This window comes from Condylura cristata, unplaced genomic scaffold (assembly GCF_000260355.1).
Source record: "Condylura cristata isolate star-nosed mole 26May11 unplaced genomic scaffold, ConCri1.0 scaffold00002, whole genome shotgun sequence".
NCBI classification, from domain to species: Eukaryota; Metazoa; Chordata; class Mammalia; order Eulipotyphla; family Talpidae; genus Condylura; species Condylura cristata.
In genome coordinates, this window is record NW_004567103.1 from 25,208,136 (window position 1) to 25,228,094 (window position 19,959).

Genomic DNA, 19,959 nt, shown 5'->3' on the forward strand with positions numbered 1-19,959 from the left:
TAAATAACAGTCTATGAGCTTGACTGCAATGATAAAATTAATTCATGAGGGCCCTCCCTGATGGTGCAACAGGTTAGGGTGCAGTATTGAAAGCTGGCCACAGCAGCAACAGCACAGGTTAGATCCCCTCCCCGGAGGTGATCCACATGCCACAGCAGGCCTCTCCTGACCCACCCCCTCCTGAACTGCTCCCCTCAGCAGTGTACTTCATCAATCTGCCTGTTCTGCTCCCCACTCTGTCTCTGGTGAAGCCTCTCACCATCCCTGTACCTCTGGCTTGTTCATACAAAACCCCAGTTCTGTATGAATAAATAAGTAAATCTTAAAAAAAAAAAAGAAAGAAAAAGAAATGTATAGGATCATGCATGTGAAATGTATGAAATATATAGTGATTTAAAAAATAATTTCGTGAAGAAATAAAAGCATAATATGTTATATGTAAATATGAATTAAATACTAAAAGAAACAGTTTTTTATTCACCTATTGAAGGACTACCCCAGCCTGGTGGGCCTTGGGGATCTCCTGCTGGTAACAAAAGCCACTATCTCCTGCAAAACCTTGGGTCCAGCAGGACACTTCACTTCCTGCCCATTGTTTATAATCTGTTTCGTTCACACTGTACTTCCTGCCTATTGTTCCTAGTCTGTCCCCACACTCCCCAGCTTTCTCAGATTGAAAAAAGCACACGTGCTTTCCTATAGGAAAGAACTACTTAATGTTATCCTAAAATCACTGATCTCCAACCAACATTCCTTTCAGAATTTTCCCTAAAAAGGCTGGGTTCCGTGCTAGCTAGAGAGTGGACCACACCCTACAGCCCAGCCCCTGTGGCTGCAGCTGGCAGCTGGCTAGCCTGCAGGTCACAGAACCAGCAAGCTGGTCCAGGGCTTCCAGCCAGCATTCCCCAATCTCTTACAAAAGACCAGGGGGGAGGGGGCAGGGAGAGGAGGGGAGAGTGACGCAGGCTATGCAACTTGTCTCCCGAAAAGATCCGGATAGAGGGGAAATGCCCTGAAAAATCAGAATTTCCACGCTAACTTATGTTATGCCCTCCCTTTTTTGTATAATCATAATATCAAAATATTCTAAGCAACCTTCAGTTTACAACTGAATTGCCTTAGCCCCATAAGATGTTGCCTGGCCCAGACAAACAAGCCCTGCACCAATGCAAGAAATTCCTCTTGAAGTCACAAGTAATTTTAAAATTGGCTGGTTAATAAAAGCAATTGGCTGTTATAGCAAAATCAATATTGTAATTTGAGGCAGTACTAGAACATGATCTTTTACTGCCCAGACAAGCACCCAAATCTCATCACTCTACTATCTCACATAAGCCTTCTACTCAGTTTCTAAAGAACTACTTAAGCTTTGTACTGGCTAGCCTTTGAATAAGGAAATTCACTTCAGTTTTTTTTTTTTTAAGATTTATTTATTTATTCATACAGAACTGGGGTACAGGCCAGAGATGCGGAGGGTGAGAGAATTCACCATAGACAGAGTGAGGAGCAGAACAGGCAGATCAACGAATTACACTGCTGAGGGGAGCAGCGGGCGGGCAGGAGAGGTCTGCCAGGCCATGTGGATCTCCTCCAGGGCAGGTGTGGTTCGAACTCGAACTCGTGCGGAAGTGGCTTAAGCGTCCTAGTGCAGTGCTTTAACCCGCTGAGCCAACAGGGAAGGCCTCTATTCAGTTTTTAAGGAACTTAATTGTATCTCTTTTTGTGGAGAAAATTTCTCCAACCTAGCCCTTACTTTACCCTCTAGGACATCTCAATGAGAATGAAGGTCATTAAGTAGTAATTAGGGTTTAAGGGACTTTATTTTAGCTAATCACCACTGTGGTAAATACAGCAGTATTGGTCTTAAGTTTTATGAATTTATATACCTGTTTTAACTTTAATAGACTGATTTTAAGAATAAAGTTATAATCTCAACTGAAGGTCAATACGACCCAAAAAATGTTCTTAGAAAAAAGATGATCATGATCATGATCTCTCAGCCCAATTCATATACTAATGTTATCCCACTGCTTGCTTGTAATGTATAAATAAAGGTCAGCTGAGACCAGAGCAAGAAGACTTGCACCCAGCTCCAACTCCCATGTCTTTCTCACGCCTGCTCCCCTTTTTGCCTTTCTAGGAATCCCTGCTGGCTAATGCTGCTCCCACCTAAAGGCCCTGCCCTCTGACAGCCCAGAATAGGGCAGGTCCTAGACAGGAGGGGGAAAAGAGGGGGAAGGAGAGGAAGAAAGGAGGGGGAAGAAGGGGGCAGGAAAGGGGGATGGGGGAGGAGAGGGAGAAGGAGGGGAGGGGAGGGAGAGGGAGAGGAGGGGAAAGAAGGGGGTAATGGGGTCAGCAGCTCCTGCCACACAACACCTCACAACACTCCTGGGCCTGGTCTCCAACCCCACATTTTCACCTCATGGCACCTGCATGCCAAGTTCAGCCCCCCAGCATCTATACTCAAGGCCACAGCCAGGTTCAACCCACCTGACACCGCCTGACCAGACTGACAACCCTGCTCCCCTGCTCCCCAACATTCTGTCTGAACGCAACATATTGTCTCATGATCCCAACTTGTTCTGTGGCATCAGGATCTGGATCTGGATTCAAATCTTGTCAATGTCTCTCAGTGGGGATCTGAGAATCTTCCTTGGCTTCACCTAGCTCCATCTTCTATTGTGCAGAACAGGGATGGTAAGGACTACTGAAAATCTGCTGTGGAGAGTGGATAAAGCAGTATATGTGACACAACGTTAGCTGACAGCAGCAGGTGCTAATTCCCTTGCCCACCAGTGCCCCTCAGGTGGCCACTGACCACTATCTCCCTCCATGAAAACAGAAACTGGTGTGGCATCAGCAGACCAGGCCCAAAGAGACTCACCCTCCTCTAGACCTTTGTTCAGGTCATTGCCACCCTCTCCAGCCACACGCTAGAACACTCAGTTCTCTCTGCCTGGCATGGGGGGATCATCATTTTTTTTTTAACTCATTCATACAGAACTGGGGTACAAGCCAGAGATGCAGGGATGTGAGAGGCTTCACCAGAGACAGAATGGGGGAGTAGAACAGGCAGATCTACAAAGTACACTGCTGAGGGGAGCAGCGGGCGGGTCAGAAGAGGTCTGCTGCGCCTTGTGGGTCACCTCTCTGGCCGGGGATCTAACTTGTGCTGCAGTGGCTTTGGATAGCTCCATAATGCCCCCCTTTGACTCCTTGAGCCACCAGGAAGACTCAAAGTTATCATTTCTAACCCGGCTTTGCAAATCATCCCAAACAGGTAGGAAGAAAGTGAGATGGATATTTTATTAGATATTTACATTTATACCTAATTATGGGCTGGTTTATGGGTTTCTGATTTTACAGTTAATTGCCCAAGGAGGCTCACCTTTGCAAGAGGAGGCTATTAAGTGCTGTTCTCAGCCCGCAGGAAGTGTGTGCAAGTTTGTGTTTGCCCACTTAGGGAAGCTCTGAACCAAGGATAGAAGCCCAGATCATTGTCTACACTTGAGTGGAATTCTCAGGCATAGTTTTAGTTCAGAGCTCCCGGAGTGCCCAGCCAGGCTGAGATAACAGAGCCAGCTTGGTCTTGCCTGCCTTCAACTGCCTGCATGTTTTTCATGAGAGCAATTCCTAGACAAGTCATTTGCCTAAGAATCTGCCTTTCAGGTTCTATTCCTGTGCATTAGACAGAAGCTAGGTATCTGGGGAGGTTCTGTTCTCTTTTGGTTTGCTTGTGTTTTTGAAGGAACAATATACTACAGCATGTTTTGTATGGTGAAGGGGATGGTCCTGGGGAAGGGAAGAAAGCTGATAGAACAGCAGAGAGGAGGTATGGGGTGGAGTAACATCCTTGGGGGTAAAGGATCATTTAAAGTAACATCCTTGGGTGTACAGGATCAGATGATCCAGGCTTGAGGTGTCAGCTTCAGGGAGTCACAGAGACATCTCACCCATTGTTGACAGAAGAGAAAACAGAAAATAAAGGTTAAGACACAGGCAGTTTAATTAGACTTGGTAGTAGAAGTGAAAATTTCTTGTGATCACTTCCCTCAGTGAAATGGGTGAAATTAAAGTGAAAAGAATAAAGAAGTCTGAGGAGACAAAAGAAGGTGTAAATACATCTTAAAAAAAAAAAGACTGTGGCCATTGGTTTTCAACAGACTAGCCAGCAAAATTGTTTGCTTTTAGTCAGTCATATCCCAAATCCCAGTGTAAACATAAATTACACAAATGTAAGGGGTTAACAAGAGTTTTGATACTGGAAGAAAGGCAAGTGTGTTTGTTACCCATTCTTAACACGCTTGCCTTTCTTCCAGTATGGGTGACAGTGAGTCTGTTTAATGATGGCCTCTAGCTGGGTAAAGAGGAAGGAAGTGAAGTATTGATAGCAGCTAGGGCAATCAGCTAACTGGAGGCCAGAGTGGCACTAAGGGCAGGATGACAAGGAACGATGGGAGGTGGTTATCAACACACTCGCACTGAGACTTGGGTGAAAGCACAGATATTGGTGTCGCCAAATTTTACTGGTTCATGATTGAGGGTGGTGGGGCAAGGAGTAAGTTCATTTAAAGGAAGGGGGTGGGGGAAGATCAACTATAAAATGAAATAATGGGAAAATGTATACCAAGGTGGAATTATAAATGACTTACCTCCTCTTCTTTATGAGTTCTTGCATTTCCCCAACATTCCTGAAGAGTATTTAGTCTCATATAATTAAGAAAAAATTAGTAAGTAAGTTCAAAAATATTACTCACAGGCAAAAAAAGAAAACCAATCTTTTTATTTATTGGTAAGTCAACTGCTGTTATTTGCAAGCACACAGTTCACAAAGCTCATACAGTAATTACCTTTACAGAATCATATCAGTGTTTTGAAACCAAGCATCGTATTGAATCAGTTAAAATGAAACCAAATGAGAGATGCGTTTCACAGTGCAAGTGTTTTATCTCAAGAAATAGCTGTTTTAAAATATACACACATTTACATTTGTTGCACTTTCACTGACATTGTAAAACCCTGAAATCATCTGTGAAATGAGGAGGGATGAGACTTGTCTTGACTGCCTTTTTATATTTTATTATCTACACACAATGTAAATGTATTACCTATTCAAAATTTAATTTCAAAAGTAAAAAATAAATCTAATTTATTTTAATAGAAAAACCCTCTCAGAATGAAGGCTGCCAGCTGGCGAGAAGGTGAGATGAGCAAAGTGGAGAGGGCCCACATGGACTGGGGAGTTTTGGTGGTGGGTGTAGTATGGTAATAACACCTGAGAGGGAAATCCTTTATTTTGAAAACACAAACAATGATGTAAACCCTGATGCTCCCTCAATAAAAAAAAATGAATAACAAAACTTGTAGAAATTCACATATGCAAAAGTTACACTAAGAAATGGCCATTGGTATTGTCAAATGAGTCCTCCTTTCAATAGGGAATCTCTTCTAGTTTGATTTTTACAAAGGTTTTCCTTTCAGAAATAGCTCCTTTACAAAGACAGTGTGGGTCACTCATTCCTAACACCTGAAAAAGAAAACTGCAAATTTTTGGCAAGACCCAGAACCTACCAAATGAAAAAGATAAATAACTTGTCACATGCCATATATACATCACTGAGAGGATAGTGACATTTGTTTGATATGACTCCAGAATTTAGGATGAGAACCAGTGGTTTTAAATAGGTTCAAATTCAATAGTTAAAGTTCTACAGAAGCCACTTAGTACTTTCAAAGCTGGGCACAGAGTCTCTGGGGTCCCAAATCCAAAATGCTGATTATAGTGTGAGTTACTCCCACTGGAAGCCTCACAGAGGTCAGGTGAAATAGGAGTCTACCATCCAATGAAGATAGACCAGAGGCTTCAAGTAGATTAACCTCCGGCATGACAATAAATCTGAGGTTCTCTGCCACAGACCCCTAGTCAGCTACATTCAAACGTTCATTGTAAAGGGCCTCCCTGGTGGCACAGGAGTTAAAGTCTCAGCACTATCAAACTATTGCCAGCCACTGCAGCATGAGTTAGGTCCCGGCCAGGAGGTCAAGGAGGTGACCCACATGGCACAGCAGACCTCTCCTCTCTGTCCCACAGCTCCCCTCAGCAGTGTATTTCAGTAGATTCTCCTTTTCTGCTCCCCACTCTGTCTCTGATGAATCCTCTCACCCCCTGCACCTCTGGCCTACATTCCACTTCCTGTATGCATAAATAAAATAAAAACAAATCTTTTTTGTTTTTTAAAGGTTTTTTAAGATTTGTTTATATATGGATATAGGACTGGGGTACAAGCAAGAGATGCAGGGGCAGTGAGAGGATACACCAGAGACAGAATTGGGACAGAAGAGGCAAAATCAATGAAGTACACTGCTGAGGGGAGCAGTGGGCAAGACAGGAGAGGTCTGTGGTACCATGTGGGTCAGTTCCCTGACCAGGGATCAAACCCGTGCTGCAGCAGCTATGTCTAGGTTCATAGTGCTGTGCTTCAACCCATTATGCCGCCAGGGAGGACCCCCAAAAATAAATCTTTTTTTTAAAAAGGTTCATTGTAAAGTTCATCACTTTCCATGAGTGAGTAACAGAGGCAGGCACAGGAGGCATATGTTAGAGTTTAAATATGAAGTGTTCACACAGAGAAGCCAGGATGAACTTCTATTAATGTTCAAAGATCCCCACCAAAAAAGAATTACAGGTGGAGTTCTCACATCTTGAGGATAACTTCACAAGAACCTAAGAACCCAAGCTTTCCAGTTTAAGGACAACCTGACCAGATAATTCAGAAAGTATCTGACCTGGAGGATTTGGTGAATCAGATACAGCACCAAAGTTATTTATAAAATGAGGTAAAATCCTAACCTGGTCTACTTCAATTGATTGATCACTGATACAGGGCTGCTCTCAGAAGCGCCTACCACTGTGCTATACGAGTCTGTCTGCTCTGATTGATCAGTAGCCACACCACACCAGTAGCTCAGAAACTCAGGTGGCCGAGTATTCGGCAGACTAGAATGCATTGCTAAGGGAAGTCCCATGATATCAACCTTGCCCACCCCTATGCTGTGGTGACTAATTCCCATGATATCAACCTTGCCCAGCCATACCTTTCCCACCCCTATGCTGTGGTGACCACCAGTCATATTAAATAATTAACTATTACACAACACTTTATCAAAGTATTCATGCCCTTCATTTTGTTTGGTAGAAGCCAAATTCGGAGAAAAAAAGAAAAGAAAAACAAACAGAAAACCCACTGCAGTACTTGTAAGATATGCAGAATAAGCAAATAGGAACAAGTACATACTCACTATCAAGGAGAAATGAGCCAGGGTGACTTTCCCGGTATCTGTATTAACCTCTGAAAAGTGGGGATAAAGTCTAATGACTCCTAAAACACTTGCTGGAGGCTCCTGGAGTTTCTAGAAACAGACCACAGGCCCAGAAGTTAAACATCAAGCCCTCAATGTTTGATGAAGGGGAGGTCACCAGCAGTGTTTGCTCCGTGGGCTTACAACCAGGAGCTGGTCTTGCTGCTGGAGGCACTGTGGGAACCAGTCAGGGAAGAGGCAGGTCCTCACTCCCAGAAAATCTTTGGGTATTGCTAGTGTTAACTTGAGACCAAAAGTCAGCTGGAATTAAATGCAAAGGAACTCAAACTCTGCTACTTCCATTCAGGTTACAACCAGAACATGCTGCCCTACAGCTCTCACACATCTCACCACAGTTAGTATTAACCCTCCCCCTAGGTTAATGGAGGATACTCCCTCTACTTTAGAGATGTAGAGACATGGACAACAGAAACATAAAAAATGCTCATTACCATTTATCATCAGGAAAACAGAAAGCGAAACCACAGTGAGGTAGCACCTTAATGCTGTGAGAATGTCCCATATTAAAAAAAAAAAATCAGGGAGGGGCCCTCCCTGGTGGTGCAACGGGATGGGACGCTGCACTGCAAGTGAGCCACAGCCACCTCAGTGCGAGTTCGATCCTCGCCCTGGAGGTGACCCACATGGAGCGGCAGACCTCTCCTGACCTGCCGGCTGCTCCCCTCAGCAGTGTACTTCGTAGATCTGCCTGTTCTGCTCCCCGCTCTGTCTCTGGTGAATCCTCTCACCCTCTGCATCTCTGGCCTGTACCCCAGTTCGGTATGAATAAATCAATAAATCTTTCAAAAAGAAAGAAAGAAAGAAAGAAAGCACATTCTTGACAGCTATTGCATTAAAAACCTATGTTCTCTCTACAGATAAAGCTCTAAAAGCTAACTTGAGTGAGTGTCTCTACCCAAAGGAATTCTAGGACAAAACGGAAACCCAACATGTCTTTTTCCCCATCCTTTGTGCCACACTATCCTTCAGGTGCAGGCAACTTTAGGCTGGCCAAAAGCTGTGTATTCCAACTGGACAAACCACTGCTGTTAGCTGTGCTTTTGTGTGAACAGCTGAAGATTTCCTGACACATGTATTAGATTAGTCTCCTTGGTCAAGCTCTGTTTACATGTAATTCCTAGTTATATTATAAGAAGGTTGTTACAAATATTTCTCATAGTACATTAACTTGCACAGATAGTCATGAAGTCAGGCATCCCTGAACTATTTTTGCTCATTCTTTGACATCGACCACGAGCATCTGCACACCCCAGGCAATGTGTATAAGTCTCTGCATGTCTAGTTCACTTGGGAGGGACATACAGTCCTATAAACTGTAATTGGTCAGAGGGCTCTAACAGATTGATTTACTTCTCAAGACTCCATTTCCACATCTATAACGAAAGCCCTAACCAGAGGACTTTTAATATCCGTTCTTCTAAGAATTACAAAAGAAAACTTCTCTTGAAATTGAAAAACAAAGCTCACACACATAATGCTGTTCAAAACCTTAATTTAAAAAGTCATAAGGCTTCTGTAAAAAGGCAAAGTGCATAAGCCACACCTCTGTTGCAGGGGAGAGGATCATCACTTCAAGATCTCTCTTTCTCTCTCTCTTTGTCCTTTGGGCCAGAGGAGCAGACCAGGTTAATGATGGGATGAGGGGGGGTGGAGAGAGGTTTGCCTGCCCTCAGCACCTGCAGCTGCCAGCCCAGAGGACCACTGACAAGAGGGAGCTGCAGAACCACAGAGTGTGTCCTGATTCAATCCTCACCTGAAGCTGACACCACCATTCCATGCACTTGCAGGTGAAAGAGGCAGTAAGTCCCCTTCTTGGGCCTCCCTGGTGGCACGAGGGGTTAAAACACAGCGCTATGAAGCTGTCCCCAGCCACTGCAGCAGGAGTTTGATCCCCAGCCAGGGAAGCAACCGACATGGCACATCAGACCTCTCCTGACCCACCTGCTGTTGCCCTCAGCAGTGTATTTTGGTCATTTGGCCTGTTCTGCTCTCCGCTCTGTCTCTGGTGAATCCTCTCATGCTCCCCCCCCCAACTCCACAAACACACCTTTGGCCGGTACCCCTGTTCTTGTATAAATAAATAAATCTTTAAAAATAATAATAATAAGTCCCCTTCTTTGTTTTAGTGGGTTGGAATTGAACAGTCCATTACTGGCATCCAAAAGCTTCTACCTAACACGGAATTTGATATCAGCTTGTAATGTTTCTGCTCCCAGTGTGGGGGCTCACGCCCCTTTTCACATCAAGCTGTCGCCTTCCCAGAGCCAACACTCCTGCGTCTTACATCATAGACAACCCTTAGGACACGGGAACAGAAAGGTCAGAGCACCGTGGCCTTGTCATCATCCAATGTCCAAAACAAGGGGATGCAGAGGAGGAAGAAGTTAACAAGGAGTGGTCAGACACAGAGGTTTGGGCTAGACTAAGGCCACTGGTTCTTAAGGCCAAAGGAACCATAAATGTATACGTGGCCATCATTTTTTACTTCAAAGATGTACAAATCGAGGTCAAATGATTTCTTTTTCCTTCTGGGTGCACAACTAAAAACATGAGTACCACCCAAGGCTCCAACAAAGAAAGTATCCAACATTCACACTGGTGCAAGGAAATAGGACTTGGTATGTCTGAGAACTGGGCATTTTCTAGCACTAGAATAACAGGTAGAGAACATCTGTCACTGAACCTTACACTGGGTAGGAGGTTGAGAGAGATGTTCCTTTCAAGTCTAAAAGTTGATGAAAACTCTCTAGGGTCTACTGTTCGGGTGGCACAGGGAATATGAGTTTTTTGCGCAGCGTGAAAGAAGGCTGGGGTATCTGTTTCTTTGTTCCAGATGAATCCTCTTTTTCACTCACATCTTTGTTGACAGCAGTGAGGATGGCTAAGATGTCATGACGCCTATAAGCAGAGAAAAAATTATTTTCAATCAGGAAACAGAAATCACGTATCAGGTTTGAGTAAGAGCACCCTAAACATAGGTGGCCTCTCCCAAGTCTAACATGCCCAGATTCTAACTGGAATCCCACCAAATATAAAGGAATACTTCTAAAATTGAAAAAGAAAAGTTAAAATTATATAAAAATTTGCGACTACAGTATATGTTTAAGAATACTTGCTGGTGCTTAATATAGGTTTGTTAATGGACAGACATGTGGAGGAAAAGGGATGGATGTTTTGACGGACGGGCAGTGGATAGCTATTTGATGGACAGATGGATGCATGGAGGGATGCATGGCTCATAGGTAGAGAGCTGGGTTAACAGGTAAGTGGGTGGACGGAACAAATCAAAACTCTTACCTTGGGACCATGGCCTTCAGATGACGACAGAGAGACTGGATATACCAGCTGCCTGTGTTCACATCCCGAAAAGAAACATAGCCAGGGAAGGTGGACTGGCCAAGGAGGATATCCACCCAATCAGGAAGACCTTTCTGAAGAGAGAGAGGTTCAGGATTTTGGTGCTCAAATGTTATAGCATCTGCTTGAGTGGAAATGGAAGGCTGTGTCTTTTCACCCTGACAGGCCTGGATGAAAAAGAGTTTGGGTTTGTTTGCCAGACCAGGGCACTGACTGAGGGTGAAATGAGACATGATCTTCTCAGTGTAGATGAAGGACCCATCTGAAGTGTAGATTCCTCCATGTTTCCCATGGGTCAGAACACAGAACACAAAGCAGTCTCCATCAGCGTGGCCTGGAAGGTCCTTATATTTCTTCAGAATATCCTCAAGCTTTGTCTTGGTCACATTATCAACTTTTTCTGTAATGAACCCAAGCCACTCAAATACATCTAGCAGGAACTCTGTAAAAAGGGTAACGGAAAGAAAGACAATGAAGTGAAGTTGAGCAAAATAAAGGGGTCAGATTGCTGATGGGGAATTGCATAGCAAATTTCCTGAAACATTGGGCTTTATTTTTACTTCATAAAATTCTGTAGTTTATTTGCCTTCTTTTTTTTTTTAATTTAAAGATTTATTTATTTATTCGTACAGAACTAGGGTACAGGCCAGAGATGCAGAGGGTGAGAGGCTTCACCAGAGACACAGTGGGGAGCAGACAGGCAGATCGATGAAGTACGCTGCTGAGGGGACCAGCGGGCGGGTCAGGAGAGGTCTGCCGCACCATGTGGATCTCCTCCGGGGCAGGCGGGGATCAAGCTCATGCAGAAGTGGCGTTAGCTTCTTAGTGCTGTGCTTTAACCCGCTGTGCCACCAGGGAAGGCCTAATTTGCCTTCTTATAATAGTCACAGTGCTACCACAAGGCTGCTGAGAACCAGCATAGGACAGAATTTCATCCTGTTCTGCAGAGGGGGAAACTGAAGCCCCACGAATCTCCCCATCCCAGGCTGGCTCGTGGGGGAGGCAGAACTCAAACCTGGTCCTCTTGGACTGACTCACCAAACCCTCCGGCAGGCCACCGAGGAGTAAAGATCAGGGACAGCGGCCACTCTTTAGGCAGACAGGTGGCATCCCAAGTGCTGAACATTTGAATCCCCTCCCCCTGCCCTGAAATTTCACATGTTGGAATCCTAAATCCCAAAGTGGGAGTATCAAAAGTGGGGCTTCGGGAGGTGAAGAAGTTGTGAGGGTGGAGGGCTCACAAATGAGTTAGTACCTTGAACCAGGGACCCAGAGATCTTCCTTCACCCCTCCCACCAAGTGAAGTTACTCCGAGATGACCTTGCAGAAAGTGGACTCTCATTAAACACCCAAGTAGCAGTCTTGACCTTGGACTTCCCCGCCTACAGGACTGTTGGAAATAAATGTTTGTTGTTCACATGTCATCTGGTTTCTGGTATTTTGTTAAATCAGTCCAGGTGGACTGCGACACCAAGGAAATCAGGGACATGAAAACACGTATGATGTCATTCTTACATTTAAATGAAAGATGAAAACTGCACAAAAAGTGAAAGTCAAAAATGAATTGAAGAGCCCCAAGCTGCATTTGACACACTATCCCACACTTTCTTACCAGCATCGGAATGGGTCCCTGGTCGAGGGGGCAGTGAGGTAAAAGTTTCGTTGTTGATAATGACACAGTAACCTCTGAGTTTTCTATCCATCCTATACACATCGGCCTCCTTGAAAGAAGAAAAGACAGAGTCACTTACTGGGGAACCCTCATTCTAATGGGTTATTATTTCTAACCATTTATCAATTTATCACCTCATTTATCAATACCAAGGGCAGAAAGTTCTTAAGATCCTGGTCCAAATATGGAATCAAATTATATCAAAGTGAAATGCCAAGTCCTAATTAAAATCCAGACATTGCCTGGTGTGATCGTAGGATATCAATTCTCAAGTATTAAGAATCATAATATATATTTCAACTTTGGTAAACCCAAGGTTTATGCAAAAATATCCTTCTCTGTAGACTTGCCAAGTAAGACAAGCACAGGTCAGGCTCTAACAAAACAAAAATATCAAATGGGAATCAATTTTTTCAGTTGATAGGATTCTGGAGAATCTGAGTTTTCTGCAAACAAAAAAATTTCTTCTGTAAACTTGATTTCTGAATATAAAAATAATATATCATCACAGTAGGAATTTTTAAATATATACAATTACTTTAAGACTATTGTAAACAGCATGTGCAGCATGTTATTACAAATTAGTTGAACTGGCTGCAATGGGGCCATGAAAACATGGAGTATCTTTGAACCAAGCAGAAAAGAAGTAGCTTCAGTTGATTAAAAATAGGAACCAGGCCCTCCCTGGTGGCGCAGCGGGTTAAAGCACAGCACTGAGAAGCTTAAGCCGCTTCCGCATGAGTTCGATTCCTGCCTGCCCCGGAAGTGACCACATGGCACAGCAGACCTCTCTGACCCGCCCACTGCTCCCCTCAGCAGTGTACTTCGTAGATCTGCCTGTTCTGTACCCCACTCTGTCTCTGGTGAAGCCTCTCACCACCCCTGAGCCTCTGGCCTGTACCCCAGTTCTGTATGCACAAATAAATAAATCTTCAAAAAAAAGAAGAAGAAAAAAAAAGGAACCAAGGGCCCTCCCTGGCGGCGCAACGGGTTAGGACACAGCACTGCAAGATGGCCACAGCTGCTTCAGTGTGACTTTGATCCCTGGCCCCTGAGGTGACCCTCATGGCGTGGCAGACCTCTCCTGTCTCCCCGCTTTGTCAATCTGCCTGTTCTGCTCCCCACTCTGTCTCTGGTGAATCCTCTCACCGCCCCTGTACCTCTGGCCTGTACCCCAGTTCTGTATGTATAAATATATAAATCTTAAAAAAAAAAATGCTAAGCTTCCTTTATAATATATATATATATGAACCAAGACAGAAACAAACAGCTCTGAGGCTTCAGTCTTATTAATGCTGGATGTCAGTTGGAGGAGACTGAAAAAGCTGTCCACACCTTTATGCTGTTGTTAGCAGATGTTCCCAACATCTGCATGGAGTTCAGGGTTTCTCTGGCACCTAAAAAAGAGAAGTATTCAGAAATTTCAAGTATCTTTCCACACCCACTGAGGTTTCCTTATAGAGGACAGACTGGGAGTTAGGATCACATGCAGCTACTCAAGTGTTCCTGCAGAAATCTTGGCTGGGTTGAGTCAATGTTTATCTTCCCCTGAATAGAGTGAGGCAGTGGGGACGCCAAAAAGAGGTTAACAGAAAAAGACCCGGAGGCCAGACTTGAGTGAGAAGAATCAGTCCACAGTCCAGGATTAAACTAGTTATGTAACAGGTACAGATTTCAAGGACTCCGCCCCTACTCCAGATGCTGGAACTCCAAATCCCATCAGTACCAAGGAGAAGTGCGCTGGGACGTGAGGGCGGAGCTGAGCAGCCAGGTTGGGATAAAACTGGACATGTCGGCTCTGGGGGGACCTGGTGGTTCGCATCTGATCATTTTGGCGCTCAATCGGTTTTCAGCGTGCCGGTGGAGTCCAAGTCAGCAGAACTGGTAGGACATCCTAGTTAACCTGTGTTTCTCTCCCTCTTTCCCTGGGTTATTCCCTTACCTTTCTCCTTATAAATCAATCCATTATTTAACCTTCTGAGTGTGTCCATAATACGATTGAATCGTAAGTGCGCTGGTGAAGACCCACAGACAGGCACCCCACTTCACATTGGGGTGCCCTGTAACAGTTATGCCTTTGGTGTTGGCAAACATAGGACTATGAAGTGCTCCTGCAGATTACCTCATTCCGCGAGGTAAGAATCCATTCCAGAAAAAATACCTCAGGGAGTTTTCAGTAATATCCAGCAAACCTGACCCTGGTCTCTGAGGCCTCAGTTAGCTGTCAACTATGATAAAGGCTGGGCCCTCCTCACACAAACTATGCAACCTCTGTCGACAGACACAGTACGGATGGAGGGGAAATGCTCTGAAAAATCAGAATTTCCACACTACCTTATATTATGACCTCCCTTTTTTGTATAATCGTAATATCAAAATATTCTGAGCAACCTTCAGCTTACAATTGGATTGCCTCAGCCTCAGGAGGCGCTACCTGGCCCTGACGAGCAAGTACTGCACCAGGGTGAGCAATTCCTCTTGACGTCAAAAGGCTGATTAAAAAAAACAAATGGCTGTTATTGCAAAGTCTCTCTCACTGCCAGACAGGAGGAAAACCCAAGTCTTATCACTCTATCTCACCTAGCCTTCCATTCAGTTTCTAAAAAACCACTCAAACTTCCTACTATCTGGTTTTTAGATATGGAAATTCACCCAAGTGGCCTACTCAGAGCCGATCAGATTTTCTACCATCTAGACTTCAAGAAAACTCATTTAAACTTTTAACAAGTTTTTCAAAGAACCTTACCTTAATTTGATTTACAAGAAATTTCCTCTTCCTGCCCTCACTTTACTTTACCCCCTAGGATGTCTCTATGAGAGTGAAAACCCTTAAGTAATAGATAATATTTCAGGGACTTTATTTTGGTTAATCTTCACTGTGGTAAATATAGTAATATTAGTCTTAAACTTTGTGAATCTATGTACCTGTTTTAACCTTGACAGATTGATTTTAAAACTGTTATAATCTCAACTAAAGCTCAAAAGGACCCCAGACTATTCTTAGAAAAAAGATGATTGTGATCTCAGCCTATTTCATATGCTAATGTCATCCCTCAGCCTGCTTGAATTGTATAAAATAAACCTCTGCTGAAGACAGAGCAGGAAGACTTGCACCCAACTCCCATTCCTGTGTCTTCCTCTCGCCCGCTCCCCTTTTTCCCCTTTTTCTAGGACTCTCCGCTCGCTAAGGCCATTCCCACTTTGAGATCCTGCCTGTTCTGCCCCCCAGTAATCCGTGATCAGGGACAAGGAGTCTCTGACACCCTCCCTGGTGGCACAACGGGTTAAAACGCAACACTTGAAGCTGGCCACAGCCACTTCAGCTCCAGTTGAATTCTCTGCCCCCACCTCCAGAGGTGACCCACATGGCGCAGCAGACCTTTCCTGTCTCGCCCACTGCTCCCCTCAACAGTGTACTTTGCTGATCTGCCTGTTCTGCTCTCACTCCCCACACCTCTGACCTGAACCCCAATTCTTGTACACATAAATAAGTAAATCTTAAAAATATATATATGATAAAGGCTGAGTTCCGGGTGCTCAGCTCAGGGGAGCAAGAGCAGTGTTGCCCAGAGCAGCGAACACAGCAAGAAGGATCCAGTGTGCAGCCCTTGGCCCTAAGAGCACCTGTAAACTCCTCCTCCTTTGGGGGAAAGTAATGCTCCAGGAGATACCATGTCAGAATCGCAAAACTGAAAGAAACCCCCTCACTCTTCAGACAAGTGAAACTGCCTGAATTCCTATATATGCACACAGGCAGAGCCAGACTGGTAGGTTGAATCCCTGCTCCTCTTTTCTAGCAGAGTTAGACCTCTTCGGTCTTGGTTCCCTCACTACTAAACGGTGATAACTGGTACCTATCTTCAGGTGACTGGAAGATTAAATGAGACAAATCTTAGAGAATTCTTAAGCTGGTAGCTCGCATAAGACAAATATTCAGTAGCAGTAATTCCCATCAATATTGTAAAATGCAACCTCCCAGTTAGATAAACAGAAACTCCTAGCAAAGTGGGACTTACTGGACTCTCAAGCTTTTATTTCCAAAAAAAGCATGAAGACTGGGCTGTGATAAACTTTACAGGTCACAAAAGAGACTGCATCAAAAAATCTGTTCTTAAGCAGTTTGGCCCAGTAGCAAATTCTGGATGTCATGGTTCCCAGATAGGGATTCAGGGCATTAAACGTACCACACCAAGTCCCGCCCTTCGGTTTCTTCCACTGAGGAAAGCAAACAGCATCTGGAGCCACACATCTAATTCTGAAGGCGGAAGAACAGCTGCCTGCCTAGAACACCAGAAACCACCCACCTTCTCCATCCCCCATGCACAGAAAAGCCAGGTGGCATCCTTGCACTCAGTGGTTTGCCCTGAATAAAGATAAATTAGTTTTCTACTAATGTATGAACTTCTGCCAAGTCACTCAAATTGCCTGGTTTACCTCAAACATATTTATTCCTACCACACGAGTAATGTACATATAAAAAGTATATTAGAAACACCTACCATTACGCTTTGTTTCCTCATCTGGTCTGGACGCCTGTTGAGAAAACAGCAAATGTATGAAACACAGAAAATTCACAGTTAGGATGAGGACCAAAAATCTAGAGTTAATACACAGAGGAGGGCAGATACCCCACCCCCAACCACAGAAAAAGTTCTTGCTGCTGATGGAATGAACAACTTCCAGCCAAAGGAGCAAATTCACAAAGACAAACCTACAAAAGTATGGGAACCAGGCACAAGCATACCTATTTATTGTGTCATTGCTTGGAATGACTTAAAACTGGAAACAACCTTAATGTCCATCAATAGGAACTGGTTGCAAAGATGATGATACATCCGCACAGTATGGAGACAATCTCCATATTTCTCCAGGAGATACTGTTACATGAAGGAAGTAACATGAAGAATAGTATTTAGTATGCTAACTCTTTTATAAAAAAAGGGGAGCAATGTATGAGTGATATGTATGTTCAAAAGTAACAGAAGGAGAAACTTTAAAAGAATTATAAAAGTGGGCTCTCCCTGGTGGCACAACAGGTTAAAGCACAGCACTGTGAAGCTATCCACAGCCACTGCAGCACCGAGTTCAATTCCCAGGTAGGGAGGTAACCTATATGGTGCAGCAGACCTCTCCTGTCTTGCTTGCTGCTCCCCTCAGCTGTGCATTTCAGTAGATCTGCCTGTTCTGCTCCCCATTCTGTCTCTGGTGAATCTTCTCACCCATCCCCCCACCCCAGCCCCCGAACAACTGGGCTGTATCCCAGTTCTTATATACATAATTAAATAAATCTTTTCTTAAAAGATTTATTTGTTTATGCATACAGAACTGGGGTATAGCCCAAAGGTGCAGGGTGTGGTAGTGGTGAGAGGATCCACCAGAGACAGAGTGGGGAGCAGAACAGGCAGACTGACCAAATACACTGCTGAGAGGAGCAGCAGGAGGGTCAGGAGAGGTCTGCCAGCCATGTGGATCACCTCAGGGGTGGAGATCGAACTCATGCTGAAGTGGCTTTAACTTCTTAGTGCTGTGCTTTAACCCACTGCACCAACAGGGAGGGCCCATAAATAAATAAATCTCTAAAAAAAAAAAGTATAAAAGTGGTAATCTGTGAGGAAATAAAAGAGGGACAGGAGTGCCATGTAGACTTCCCTAAGTGTAACCTGTCGCTTTGATTTTGGGCTTTCATTAGTGTTTAATATCACTGAATATAGCACAAAAACATCACTGAGGGCCTTTATCCCTTCACTGTTGTCCTTCTGCAGCCCCTTAGTCTGCAGCTGAGAACACCACAGGGGATATTACCAAGAGGGCCTGACTCGCCCGTCGCTGTGTGGCGACGACCCATGTGAGGTGACTGGCATGTCACACCCACGTCCCCGCTAGAACCTACCAGGCTTCTGGCTTCAGGCTGGTGACTTATCTTCTTGGAGTAAGAACAAAGCTGGGCAGCCCTCACTCCACTCCCTGACTGCGCAATACCAGAATTTCCCAGTTCTGACGAAAGTTAGTTTCACTTTCCAAAAAGAGTTTCCTTTCTTTTCAGAGCCTCATTGCCTAACCCAGAGAATCCTTCTCAGCAACCTTCTCAGCTACAGCCCAGGGCCAGCCAGGCTGTTTTGGGTACAGAGCCATGTTTCTGCTTCACAGAAGTCCAGTGGGTTCTGCTCTGCATCTCCAGGGCCCAGGTTTCCCTGCTTTGTCTCTTCCCTTTGTTGATGAAGTCAGCCAGGACAGAGACACAAATCAGCTTTAAGTCTGTTTGGCTCTTTCCATCCTCAGTAGACCCCACCAAAACTTCTATGTCAGAGTGGAGTGGGTGAATAAGTGACTCACTGCCTGTCCATGCTCTGTCTCTTTTTTTTTTTTTAAGATTTTTATTTTTGCAAACAGAACTGGGGTATAGGCCAGAGGTGCAGTGGCTGCAAAAGGATTCACCAGACACAGAGTGGGGAGCAGAACAGGTAAATGGATGAAGTATACTGCTGAGGGGAGTAGCGGGCAAGACTAAAGAGGTCTGATGATCATGTGGCTCAGTCTTTTCTGGACTGTTCTCAAGAGGGAATCCCTAATGCCTTGAACAGAGTACTCAATAAAGAAGTGCACCTCTTTTAAGGCACTGAAAAGCAGGATGTAATTTTCACACAAAATAGGGCATGTTATGTGAAATAGAATTTATTCTTATTCAAATCCAATTGTTGGAAATTCTTTTACAGATTTTTTCTTTCTTTTATATAAGAAAGGCTTTCTGGGCCCTCCCTGGTGGCACAGCAGGTTAAAGCACAGCACTAAGAAGCTAAAGCCATTCCGCATGAGTTCAATTCCTGCCTGCCCGGGAGGAAATCCACATGGTGTCGCAGACCTCTCCTGGCCCACCCGCTGCTCCCCTCAGCAGTGTACTTCATCAATCTGCCTGTTCTGCTCCCCACTCTGTCTCTGGTGAAGCCTCTCGCCACCCCTGAGCCTCTGGCCTGTACCCCAGTTCTGTATGCACAAATAAATAAATCTTTTTTTAAAAAAAAAAAAGAAGAAGAAGAAAGCTTTTCAGATGCATGTGAAGCAAAAGATGTTTTGTTGACTTTTATTTTATCCATCACTTCATGGAGAGAGGAGGGTTGCCTAGATAACTTAAAAGGCACCTTCCATCATATGAGAACAAATGTAAAGCCAACAGCTAACCGCAAAAGTTTGCACTCCCAGCAACACCCCAGCTACCCCCATCTTTATCAGGCTGTAGGCAGAATAATCCATAGCACTTCAGAGACCACAGCTGAGCTGGTCATACCCTTAGATAATATAAATTATATAGTATTGTAAACCAATGTTTACAATGTAAACACACATCTAATCATGTGTGTTTGCCACACATCAAAGATGAGGCAAACTCTATTTTTTATATAAAAAGTGGTGATAGAGTAACTATTTTGCAGGAGTATCCATTTCATAAAAGGAGAAGAAAGGCCCTCCCTGGTGGCGCAGCGGGTTAAAGCACTGCACTGAGAAGCTTAAGCCACTTCCGCATGAGTTCGATTCCCGCCTGCCCCCGGAGGAGA

At 44.3% G+C, this 19,959-nt stretch overlaps 1 protein-coding gene across 1 annotated transcript in view; it reads right to left on the minus strand.

Annotated features, from left to right (window-relative positions):
- Positions 1-10,133: 10,133 nt before the first annotated feature.
- The window catches only part of CASP10 (caspase 10, apoptosis-related cysteine peptidase), a 23,600-nt gene continuing 13,774 nt past the window's right edge, over positions 10,134-19,959 (minus strand). Inside the window, exons 5-7 of the mRNA XM_004674827.1 lie at positions 12,350-12,458; positions 10,678-11,179; positions 10,134-10,278 (exon numbers count right to left, since the gene is read on the minus strand). Coding sequence (XP_004674884.1) covers positions 10,134-10,278; positions 10,678-11,179; positions 12,350-12,458 — 756 coding nt within the window. The remainder of the gene's footprint in view (positions 10,279-10,677; positions 11,180-12,349; positions 12,459-19,959) is intronic.